Source organism: Dromiciops gliroides, chromosome 2 (genome assembly GCF_019393635.1).
Source record: "Dromiciops gliroides isolate mDroGli1 chromosome 2, mDroGli1.pri, whole genome shotgun sequence".
NCBI classification, from domain to species: Eukaryota; Metazoa; Chordata; class Mammalia; order Microbiotheria; family Microbiotheriidae; genus Dromiciops; species Dromiciops gliroides.
Window position 1 is genome coordinate 371864151 of NC_057862.1, and position 14380 is coordinate 371878530.

The 14380-nt window shown below is 39.8% G+C and overlaps 1 protein-coding gene across 1 annotated transcript in view; it reads right to left on the reverse strand.

Annotated features, from left to right (window-relative positions):
- The window catches only part of EFCAB8 (EF-hand calcium binding domain 8), a 125158-nt gene that overhangs the window by 15099 nt on the left and 95679 nt on the right, over positions 1 to 14380 (reverse strand). Inside the window, exon 21 of the mRNA XM_043980798.1 lies at positions 1697 to 1918. Within this exon, the coding sequence (XP_043836733.1) occupies positions 1697 to 1918 (222 nt within the window). The remainder of the gene's footprint in view (positions 1 to 1696; positions 1919 to 14380) is intronic.

Below are 14380 nucleotides of genomic sequence, written 5' to 3' on the forward strand. Positions count from 1 at the left end.
TCTGGCATTTCTCTCTAGATTATAGATTTAACCCTAAAAGGTACCTTAGTAGCTGTCAAGTCTAATCCAAGAGAGATGAAGTGACTTGCCTAGGGTCACAAGAGGGAAGGGAGAGGAAGAGAATAATCCTTTCTATAGTACCTATTACGTGCCACTTAGCACTATGCTAAGAGCTTTACAAATATTAACTCATTTGATCCTCACAAAAACCCTGCAACCAGGTAGTTGTCATTATTATCCCCATTTTACAAATAAGGAAACTGAGGTCACACAGCTAGTGTCTAAGTTGGGATTTGAACATGGGCCTTTTTCACTTCAAGCCCAGTGCTCTATCAGCTGTGCCCTACAGCTGCCTAATCAGTCGCTAAGTCTTGCTGTTCTACTCACTTCATATCTCCATATCTCTCACATCTGTCTCTTTCCCTCCACTCACAAGTCAACTTCCTTATTTAGGTCCTCATCAGCACTCCCCTAAAATATTGTCAAAGGCTCTTACCGTGTCTCCCTTCTTTAAGCCTTTTCCTTCTCTAATACATCTTCCATACAACTGCCAAATAAATGTTCCTAAAGTAAAGGTCTCACCATGTTACTCACCTGCTCAAGAAGCTGTAGTGGCTCCCAGCTGTCTATAGGATAAAATATAAATTCCTCCATTTGGCCTTTAAGTCCCTTCACAATCATTCCAGTCTACCCTTTCCAGTGATACTATACTTTATACCCCCTTTGCTCACCCCACATTTCTGTCCAAATAAATATTCCACTTGCTGTTCCCTTCACCCAAGATTCCATCTCCTGTTTCTGTGTCTCTGAACAGACTGCCACCCTTGCCTGGAATGCACCCTCTCCTCATTTCTGATGCATAATTCCTAGCTTCCTTCTAGACTCCAATCAGTTGCCCCTCCTACATAAACCTTTTCTGCCCATCTCACTACCCAATAGCTAATGTACTCCCTTCAACCAAATTAGTATATATTTTGTACACATTTTGTATTTAATTAATCAATAAGATTTTATCACTTGCTATGTGCCAGGCATTGTGCTAAGTAAGCACTAGGGAAATAAAGGCAAAAACAATTCTTTCCCTTGAAGACAATCTTGGTTTTGTCTTTGTGTCCCCAGTCTAGTACAATGATTATTGAAAGGAAGGAAGGAAGGAAGGAAGGAAGGAAGGAAGGAAGGAAGGAAGGAAGGAAGGAAGGAAGGAAGGAAGGAAGGAAGGAAGGAAGGAAGGAAGGAAGGAAGGAAGGAAGGAAGGAAGGAAGGAAGGAAGGAAGGAAGGAAGGAAGGAAGGAAGAAAGGAAGGAAGGAAGAAAGGAAGAAAGAAAGAAAGGAAGGAAGGAAGGAAGGAAGGAAGGAAGGAAGGAAGGAAGGAAGGAAGGAAGAAAGAAAGAAAGAAAGAAAGAAAGAAAGAAAGAAAGAAAGAAAGAAAGAAAGAAAGAAAGAAAGAAAGAAAGAAAGAAAGAAAGAAAGAAAGAAAGAAAGAAAGAAAGAAAGAAAGAAAGAAAGAAAGAAAGAAAGAAAGAAAGAAAGAAAGAAAGAAAGAAAGAAAGAAAGAAAGAAAGAAAGAAAGAAAATAATTGAGGGCATATAAAGAGGAGTTGGCCTTGGCAATAACAACAATGAAGAGGAAGAGACCATGAATTAACTGAAATTATTTCTTTAATGTCTCAGCCTTAACATGAGATCCCACACTCACCTTGAGGTACCCTTTGGAGTCTCCAGTTATTAGGATCCAGTCCTTTTCATCACTGACCATGGCACTAACAACTGAATCCTGATATTGATTACCCCCTGGCTGGAATTTTCCCAGCAAGCCCCCTTTGTCATGAATCGACCAAGCATAAATATAGCCATTGCCAGCACTGCTCAGAAGGGTGGCCGTTCGAGGGGTCCGATTACGGGTGGGCAGGAAAATGATCTGCAAGGGAGAAATGCTCTTAACTGAGGGTATCCGCTGTCTCTCCCATGCTAGTCAAGGCCTCTGTGGCAGTGACTCAGACATAGAGAGAGACAGACACCAATTATAGTAAGAAAGACACATACATACAGTCATATAAGCCATACAAGCAGCAAGACACACATTCACACAACTATACAAGCAACAAGAAAGGTACATATATACAAATAACCATACAAGCTAAATCAGCAAGAGATTCACACACATACATGTAGGTACACAAACTATAAATAGCAAGAGAGGTACACACACAGCCTCGCATGCAGCAAGAAAGGTACAACCATACTCAGACAATCTACATACATATGCATCAAGAGAAGCATACACAGCTACATAAGCCACACATAGCTACATAAGTACACACACAGCAAGAGAGGCACACAAAGACAAAACAAGGGAAGTACATATACATAGCCACACAAACAACAAATGCAAACATATACACATAGCTACACATTCAGGAAGAGAAGCATAAACATACAAATAGCCATATACACAGCAAAAGAAATAAATACAAATACACGGCTATGCATGCAACAAGTGAAATACAAAAGCTACACAACCAACAAGAGAAGTACACAGAAAAGAGCCACACAGAGGAAGAGAAACATGCATGCAGCAAGAGAAAGACATATACAGCTACACATGCAAAAAAGGTACACACAGTCATACAGTCAGAAAGAAGGGCACACAGCCACTTATAAATGAAGAGAGGCATATCTAAACACAGTCACATAGGCGGCAAGAGAGACATAATAGGCACACTCATATATGCAGCAAGAAACATACATGCAAGCATACATACATGCGTATACACACAGCAAGAGAGAAACTCATTTACATAGCCATACATGTAACAAGAGGCACACACAACCACACAAACAGTGAGATACACACACATGCAGCAACAGACAATCATATACAGCTACACATGCCAGAAAAGTATACACATACACAAAGTCACACATTCAGCAAGAAGGGCACACACTGCCACTTATGAAGAGAGGCATATCTAAACACAGTCACACAGGTGGCAAGAGATATATAACAGGCACAGACGTATATGCAGCAAGAAACATATATACATGTGTATACACACAGCAAGAGAGAAACTCATTTACATAGTCATACATATAATGAGGCTCACACACAGCCACACAAACAGCAAGAGAGACACACACATGCAGCAAGAGACATGCATATATAGCTACACATGCTAGAAAGGTATACACATACATGAAGTCACACATTCAGCAAGAAGGACACATACAGCCACTTATGCAAAAAGATAGGTGTATCTAAACACAGCCACAGAGACAGCAAGAGAGAAATACATAGACACACAGACATACATGCAACAAGAGAGGCATATACAAACATATACACACAGCCATACATGCAGCAAGAGACAAACATACATCGGCATATATGCAGCAAAAGAGGTACACGCCTACATACAGTCACACATAGCTACAAAGCCATATGTGTAGCATGGTTACTAATGCAACAAAAAAGGCATGCCCAAAAACAGTCATATCTGCAACAAGACACATATATACACCATCACACTTCAGTAAGAAATACTCACCCATATGTATAAGCATACACACAGTAAGAGAAGCACAAACATACACAAGGCATTCTCATTGTGTATGTTTATGTTGACGCTATGTGTGTGCAGGTCTCTAACTGTGTGTGTGGCTGTGTTAAGTATGACTCTTGTTGCATGTGTCACTGTATTACATATCTCTTATACATACAACAAGAGCTATACATAAACAAAGCCAGAGAGTTACACACATAAACAGAGCCACATGCAGCAAGAGATACAAACACATACACACAACCACACATGTAACAAAATACACATGTATATAGAGCCATACATACAGCAAGAGACACACATACAACACAAGATATACACATAGTCACATACCGCAAGGAAGATGCACACATATTCAAAGCCCAAAAACAACAAGAGGGAGACACACATCTGACACACATGTGACATGAGGGGTATGCAGAAACATAGACATAAGTGCAGCAAGAGATGCATATACACACAACCATGCACACAGCAAAAGATATGCACAAAGACACACAAACATTCACATAGGCAGCAAGAGAGACATGCTGCCAGACAAGCCACAAGAGAGTCATGCATGAACTTAACCACATATGAAGCAAGACAACATACAGCAAGAAATATATACACATACACAGCCACAGTTGCATCAAAAGAGGCACAAACATAATCACAGTTGTACATGCAGCAAGCTAGGCATGTAAACACACACATGCAATAAAAGAGGTATACACAGCCAGTCATATACACAGCATAAGAAACACAATCATACCCAGAGCACACATAAACACGGCCATACAAGCGATACATGTACAGGGGCAGCTAGGTGGCACACTAGATAAAGTACCTGCCCTGGATTCAGGAGTACCTGAGTTCAAATCTGGCCTCAGACACTTGACACTTACTAGCTGTGTGACCCTGGGCAAGTCATTTAATCCTCACTGCCCCACAAAATAAATGAACAGATGACATACACAGAAAGCACACGTGCAGCAAGAAATACACACCATTATACATGCAAGAGATGCATACAGCCACAAATGTTGCAAGAGAAGCAAACAAAAACACACAGGATGAGAGTCATATACACAACCACACACATTTCAAAAGGGAGGCACACACATACACAAAGTAATACATTAGTAAGAGTGGAACACACACAGTCACAATCAGCAAATCAAGAATTCAGACTCACATATACAGCCAGAGAGGCATATACACACTCACACAGAAAGACATACATATTCACACAGCCACACATCAAGAGAAACAAACACATGAACAAAAGCCACACAAACAGCAGTAAGAGGACACAAACATTAACAAAGTCATATATGCAGCAAGAGAAGCACACACAGAGCTTCACAAACCACAAGGAGAATAAGGCATGCACACATACACAAAATCATACATAGAGCAAGAAATGTGCCTATAAACAAAGTCACATGAATTATACCTACAGCAAGAGACACACACATACACAGTAAAGTGTCACATATTCACATATGCAGCAAGAAAGGTACAAATATTTATAGAGCCACTTAAACCAATATAGCAAGAGAGATAGACACACATATAATGTCATGTTTTCAACAAGAAACATATACACAGCCACGCATCTAGTACATCAAGACAGGCACAACACAGGCACAACTCAGCCATATAATCCACACACAGAAAAAGAGAGGGGCATGTATCTATAATCATATCACAAACATATCTAGAAATGCACACAGTCACAGAAAGACATGCAAACACACAACACAGACACAGAGCTACAAATATGGCTACAAACACATCAAGAGACACCTGCAACCATATACACATTTAGAGACTAACACACAATGAGACAGGTACATACACATAAACATAGATCCTCAGAGGAATGTATTTCCATGGACAGACACATATCTAGAGACTAAATGACAGGCATGCAGGCACGCACACAGAGACAAATACACTCAGAACCCAGCAGATACATCTATCCAGATACACTCATATCCCCAGAGACAGACAGACACAAAGATATGCTTGAACCCTGAGTCAGTGACAAAGACAGACACATCAACATCAACATCCAGATACAGAGATACCCATTTTCATAGACATAAAAAGACTGCACACTCAGTTCCTGTCCCACAGCTCACAATCTATTGAGAAAGATGAGCAAATAAATGTGTACTAACAAGCTATATACAGGATAAATAGGAAATTATTAAAAGAAAGAAGGCTCTAAAATATGGAGGGATTAGGAAAGACTTAGAGAGACAGAGAGGCAAAAACATACAGACCCAACCACATACCCACAAGCAGACATAAACCCAGATATAGATAGATATAGATATAGGGATGGATAGATAGATAGATAGATTAGATAGATAGATAGATAGATAGATAGATAGATAGATAGATAGATAGATAGATAGATAGATAGATAGATAGATAGATAGATAGATAGATAGATCCCCATGGACACAAATCCAAAGACAGACATACACACACAAGCAGAAACAAATCCAGAAACAAATACACATACAGATATACCCCTAGAGACAAACACCTAGACACAACAACACCTAGTAATACTTACATGCACAAAATCAGAGACAGAATTCCATACACAACAGCACAAAGACACCCCAAGACAAACAGGCACACATACTCAAAGGTACATAGAGACATAAAAAAGAACTAATAGGAATAAAATTACCAAGAGCAAGGGGGGTCAGAAAAACAACCGGGAAATTTTTTTTAAACACCAGAAACAGGCACACACAATCAGGTACACACATAGCCAAATACACTGAAACACTCAGATATACACACCAAGAGACAGTCACACATACCTAAACACATGTATAACCCAAGGTTCAAGCCTGGTCATTTGCATAAGACTCTCCTTATTGGTAGAATCATTACTCTACATTCCATGCCATGTGAGGGGCAGAGTTGTTGAAATCATGAGAGACAACATGCAATTAAAGGTTCTCTTCAGGAAGAATGCCCCAGAGGGAAAGAATGAATTTTGAATGGAGCTGACGCATAGAAGAGCTATCTCAAGTATATCCGGGATTTCCAGCTTGCCAAACTAAATACCTTAGGAATTACTCCTTCTGTGGGATTGGGTTAGGATGGGTCTCTGTCTCTGTCTCTCTCTTCAATCTATTTCATTCACTCTCTCCCCATTTCTCTCCTCTGTCTCTCCTCTCATTCTTTCCTCATTCCCTCTCTCATTTTCTCCTCTCTCCTCAGTCTGTTGTTGTTGTGGGGTTTTTTTTTGGGGGGGGGCAATGAGGGCTAAGTGACTTGCCCAGGGTCACACAGCTAGTAAGTGTCAATTGTCTGAGGTCGAATTTGAACTCAGGTCCTCCTGAATCCAGGGCCAGTGCTTTATCCACTGCACCACCTAGCTGCCCCCTCCTCAGTCTGTTTTAATCCCTCCCTTTCTCTCTCCTCTCATTCATTCTCTCTCTCTCTCTCTCTCTCTCTCTCTCTCTTACACACACACACACACACACACACACACCACCCTCACACAGGCAGAGAATCTCTCCAAAAGTAAGAAAAGATGAATGCAAACATTCAAACATATTCCAGGTGACACCCTGGCAGATACACTCCTAGTAACAGATGACAGAAACAGATATACACAAACACACAGTAAAACACAAACATGTATACATAGCCAAAAAGACATTCAGTGTAGCATATACAAGAGTACAGAATGCCACAAACAACCCGAAATAGATCCCCACAGAAAGACCTATATATTGACACATAGATATTTGTATACCAGGCAGAGACACATATCTATATAGTCAAACACAAATAGACTCAATCACACAGAGAAAGATACAAAAATACATACCTGGCCACAGAGACACACAACCACACAGAGAGACACCCAGAAAGCCAGATACACCGATACTGAAAATCACAGAGAAAAACAAAACTGCATAATAACAGCAGGAGATTCCCATAGCCAAAGACACACATAAACTCAGTCACAAACATAGAGAATTATACCCACACCAAGTTACACACACATTGAGGAGACATACTGCAATATACAACAAAAGAGAAGGATACGGGACAGCTAGGTGGTGCAGTGGATAAAGCACCGGCCCTGATTCAAGAGAACCTGAATTCAAATTCAACCTCAAACATGTGACACTTACCAGCTGTGTGACCCTGGGCAAGTCACTTAACCCTCATTGCCCCACCAAAAATAAACAAATAAATAAAAGAGAAGGATACACAGCAAGAGAAACCCTTGCATAGTGAAAGACACAGTCACATACACAGTCATAGACATAACAAGAAATATACAGCAAGATAATTACACACAGCTACATACAGCAAGAGAGAGAAACAAAGTGAAATAAACATACACATATTTCCACAGATATACATACATATGTCAGTGCAAATGCACAGAGTTGGGAGATAAAAGTGTCAAATGTGAAGCCAGTGTAGTCAGGTCATAGAGTGTATAGAAGAGAATAAAATGTCATAAATCATCAGCATTTCTATACATGACCAACAAAGTCCAGCAGCAAGAGATAGAAAGAGAAATTCCATTTAAAGTAACGGTTGACAATATAAAATACTTGGGAGTCTACTTGCCAAGACTAATCCAGGAACTCTATGAACACAATTACAAAACACTTTTCACAGAAGAGAATAAAATGTAAAGAAAAAAAGACTGGAAAAGCAGGAAAGGAAGAGATAGTAAAGGAAGATTTTATGATCCTGGTGGTAACAGGGAACCATGAGAGTTAATTGAATAGAGGTGAGAGGTGGTGATGTGGTTAGCCCTATACTTTCAGAAAATCATTTTGTCAGTTTTGTGGGAGGAGACATTGAGGTAGGGACAGACTTGAGGCAGGAAGACCAATTAGAAAACTAATGCAGTAGTCCAGATGAGAGAATAAGGAGAGCCTAGAGAGATGGTTTCGCAAATAGAAACAGGCATATATGAAAGAAGTTGTGGAGATAGAAATGACAAGACTCGGTTGTAAAAATGGTATTTGTTGGATAAGTGTGAGTGAAGAGTAGAAGATGACACCAGAGTTGTGAGCCCTAGTGATAGAGAAGGTGGTAGGATTCTCAACAGTAATGGAAAAGTTGGGAAGAGAGTAGTGTTTAGGGATAAAGCTAGTCTGTTTTGTACATGTTCAATTTGGGACAACTACAGATCATCTGATGAGAAATGCCCAAAAGGCAGTTGATGATGAGAGACTGAAACTCAAGAGAGATATTAGGGCTGGATATTCAGATCTAGGAATCATCTGATAATTGAAACCACAGGAGCAGATGAGATCACAAAGTATAGAGGGAGAAGAGAAGAATGTCCAGGACAGAGCCTGGGGAGAGTATCACTGAGAAGAGGAAACTGTTCAGTCAAGAAGGTAGAAGGAAAAACAGAAGAGAGAACAGTCTTAAAAATCTAAGAGAAGAGAATTTCCAAGAAAGGTGAGGGTATTGGACAGCATCAAAGGCTGCAGAGATGTCAAGAAAGATGAGGATTGGGGCAGGTAGGTGGCGCAGTGGATAGAGCACTGGCCCTGGATTCAGGAGGACCTGAGTTCAAATCTGACCTCAGACACTTGACACTTACTAGCTGTGTGACCCTGGGCAAGTCACTTAACCCTCATTGCCCTACCAAAAAAAAAGAAAAAAGAAAGAAAGATAAGGATTGAAAAAATACCGCAGGGCCTCACATGTGTACACACACACACACACATACACACACCAAAAGTACAGCCTCACACCTCCTGAGTCTCATACAACCATAGCACAGCCTCACATATATATCAAGTGTCATACACAAAATTGACACAGCCCAATCTCACAGTCACACAAAGCCAAAGTCTCACACACAACCACAGAACTCACAGTTATGTACACACAAGGACAACACAGTCTCATACTTATTCATATACACAATCATGGCACAGCCTTAAACACAAAGTCCTCATACATACTGAGTCCCACACAATCATAACAGTCTAACATATGTATGTATGTATATATATATATATATGTGTGTGTGTGTGTATGTATGTATGTTTATAAAGTCACAACATAAACCACAGTATGATCTCACAGTCATACATACCACAACAGCCTCACAGAGTCACACGCAATACAACTTCACCCACGTATTAAGTTACACACAACCACAGCCCAACCGCACATGGAGTCATACATACAAAGCCAAAGTTCCACACACAATGTCACAACAAACTCACAGAGTCAAACACAACTACAACACAGCCTCACATATATTCATATGCACAGAGCATAGCCTTAACCTTCATACATAGAGAGTCCCATACAATCATAACACAGCCTTACTTAGCAATTCACACACAACCACAGAAGCACACATACACAAGCATAGTATGATCTCACAGTCACACATAAAACAATAATAAAACAGCCTCACAGAGTCACATACACAACCACAGCAAAGCCTAACACACATATAAAATCATATAAATAGCCATAGCCCAACTTCACATAAGGTGTCACACATAGTCATATACACAATCACAGCACAGCCTCACACATAACATACAACCAAACACCCTTGCACACAGCCATAGCAAAATTCACACAAAGTCACACACACACACAATCATAGCACACATGGAGTCACATAGACAACCCCAGAACACCTTCATACTTTTTGAGGTCATTCAAACACAGCACAGTCTAACATATATTATACAAGTCATACACATAGCCAGAGAAGAGTCTCACACACACATACTACTATAACCCAACCTTACATAGTCACACATACAAAGTCCAAGTCTCACATATAACCACAGAACAACCTGATGGTCACATATATAAAAACAACACAGACTGAAACACATATCAAGTCACAAACATACAATCACAGCCCAACCTCACAAAGTCATACACACAAAAGGAAGACAACTTCATATAGAGTCACACAAACTCATACAAGGAATCATACAACCAACCACATAACTTCATACATACTGAGTCCAACATAACCATAGCATAGTCTAACACACATATTAAGTCAATCAAACACAGCCAAATCTAATCATATATATCAAGTCACATATACAAACACAACATAGTCTCACAGTCATACACACAATCACAGGATAGCTGCACACATATAATCATACAACCACAGAAGACCTCCCATACAATCATAACACAGCCTAACACACTTATCAAGTCATACCTACACACAACCACAGAACTTCACACACAACCATAGTACAATTTCATACACACAATCACAGAACAACCTCAGAGAGTGACATGCATAATGAAAAAGCAACATCACACATATTCATATACACAATCACAGCACAGGCTCACATATAACATCACACAACCACAGAAGAGCCTCACACACAAACACAAAACATGATCTCACAGTCACACACAAACACAACACAGTCACACTCAAGCACAGCTTAATATATATATCAAGTCCAACACAAAACTGACAGCAACTTCACATAGAGTCATACACACAATCACAACACAGCCTGATACATATCATCAAACAACAGAAGACCCTCATACACAACCATAGAACAACCTCACACAAAGTCACATACACATAACCATCACATAGCCTCATATATAGAATCATAGACAACCACAAAAATACAACAGAGAATCCCATACAAACATAGCATGGCCTAAAATAGGCATCGTCATACACAACCACAGAAGAGCCTCAAACACACAAGCACAGCCACAAAAAACACAACCACAGCCATACATGCATACATACATGCATATCTTCACAGAGTCAAACACACAACCACAACACAGCTTCTTTTTTTTTTCCTTTTTGTGGGGCAATGAGGGTTAAGTGACTTGCCCAGGGTCATACAGCTAGTAAGTGTCAAGTGTCTGAGGCTGGATTTGAACTCAGTTCCTCCTGAATCCAGGGCTAGTGTTTTATCAACTGCACCACCTAGCTTCCCCTTACAACAAAGCTTCACACATAGTCATATACACAATAGCATGGCCTCATACATAACATCACAAAAACATGGAAGACCCTCACACACAACCATAGCACAACTTCACACAAAATCATACACTACTACAACATAGCCTCACATACTGAATCACACAGACAACCATAGAACAATTTCATACATACTGACTTCCCACACAACCACAGCAGAGCCCAACACACATATCAAGTTTTATACAACCAAAGGAACCTCATACACACACATATAACCACAGTACAATCTCACATGGTCTCACACACACACACACACACACACACACAACCACAAGAGAGTCACACACAACCAGAGCAGAGCCTAACATATATATCAAGTCACATACAACCACAGCATCATCTCACAGTCACATACACAATTACAGCAGAGAATCACATATAAACATAGCACAGCCTAACTGACATCAAGTCACGTACAACCACAGAAGAACCTCACACACAGAAGCACAGCTACAAAATAGTCTCATACACACAATCACATAAATGCATGCATGTATGAATATATATTGCATACATACATATCCTCACAGAGTCAAACATACAACCACAGCACAGCCTCACACATAGTCATACACACAATAGCATGGCCTCATACATAACATCACAAAACCATGGAAGACCCTCATACACAACCAAAGCATAACTCCACACAAAATCACACTGCCACAACATAGCCTTACATATTAAATCATACAACCACAGAACAGTTTCATACATACCGATTTCCCACACAACCATAGCACTAACATATATATTGTCACACAACTACAACATAATCTCAGTCACACATACAACCATAGCACATAATCATATACAAGCAATGCATAGCCTAACACACATATGAAATTATACACAACCACAAGAGGCTCATATACATACATATAATCATAGTATAATATGACAGTCACACACAACCACAACAGTCACACATAATCCCAGAAGAGCCTCATGCACACATGCACAATCGCAGCATGATCTCACACAGTCACACAATCAGAACATAGAGCCACACACAACCACAGCACAACCTAATACAAACATCAAGTCATATAAAATCAGAGAATAGACTCATACACACACAACTTTATCAAAATCTCTCAATACTACATATAATCACAACACAAAGCCATATACATGATGACACAACTTAACATACATATCAAGTCACAACCACAGAAAAGCCTCATATATATATATACATACAACCACAGCACAATTTCACAATCACACATACAACATTACAGTCATACTCAACCATAGCACAGCCTAACATATATAGCAAGTTACACACACAAACATAGCCCAATCTCAGCGTCACAAAAAATCCACAACAATCACAGTACAGCTTCACACAGTCATATACACAATCACAGAATAACCTGACACATACCACACAATAGTAGATTATCATCACACATGACCATAGCACAACTTCATAAAAAGCCACATGTGCACAGCACAGACACACATGGAATTGCACAGTGTGATGTTTAAAATCTAAATGTGTGGTTGCCTTAAATTAGAAGCTTTAGCACCAGTTTTTGGGCATTAAGCATTTATTAAAGCATACCAGGTATTAGTAAGAAGAGAACATGTGGAGTTTAGAAAGTTAAGGCCTATCTAGCCTAGAGTTCCTCCGGCCTGGTCTGGTTCTTCCTCAAGTCCTCTGCCATGAGCCTGCTTCAACCACAAACTGCTCCCAAAAACTGAGTGTGGAAGCATTTTATAGGTCTGGAGCAGAGGCGGTCCTTACACACTACTTCAAGCTGATTGGTTAGCATCATCCAAATCCATTGGTTCACTGGACTTAAAGGTGGTCTTTGTTGAGTTCAAAGTCCTTAGCTTCTGTTCTGAGAACAATACCTTCTCAAAGACCAGGCAAGTGTGGTTACAATCTAATTAACTTTAAGTAGGTTAATCAGAAAAGTCAATCACTCTCACTTAATTCAATCAGTTTAGATTAATCTCCAGGTGGGGCCTTTGAGTATCTGCCAAATCCCATTATTTTCTCACAACGGAAAACCACAAAATAGTTTCATACATACTGTGTCACATACAACCATAGCAATCCTAACACATGAATTAAATCACACAAACACCATGCAACCAAACATACATATCAACTCATACCCATAACCACAGCCCAATCTCACATTCTCATACACAGAATCATAGCATAGTCTGACACAAATAATCACAAAGAAAACCATAGAACAGTTTCATACATACCAAATTCCCAAATAACCACAGTACTACCTAACAAACTACAGCACAGTCTAACACATCTCAAGTCATATACGACTACAGAAGAGTCTCACACACACATACGCATACACCATTACCACATAATCTCACAGTCACATACATAACCACAACAGTCATATGCAATGGCAGATAGCCTAACATACATATCAAGTCACACACAATCATAGAAGTCTCATATATATACAAACAACCACAGAAGTCTCACACTCACATACAACCATAACAGAGTCCCACACAAATATAGCACAGCCTAACACAAATCAAGAGATTCACAATCACTGAAGAGTTTCACACATACATACAACCATAACATGATCTCAGTCATACACACAAGCACAACAGTCACACATATTTTCAGCATATCCTAACACACATATTAAGTAATATACAAGTACAGAAGAATCTCATACACATGCATGCAACCACAGCACAATTTCTTTCACACACAACCACAACACAACCTTACATATCAAGACACATACAAACATAGTCCAACCTCACATAGAGTCATACACACAAAACCACATCAGTT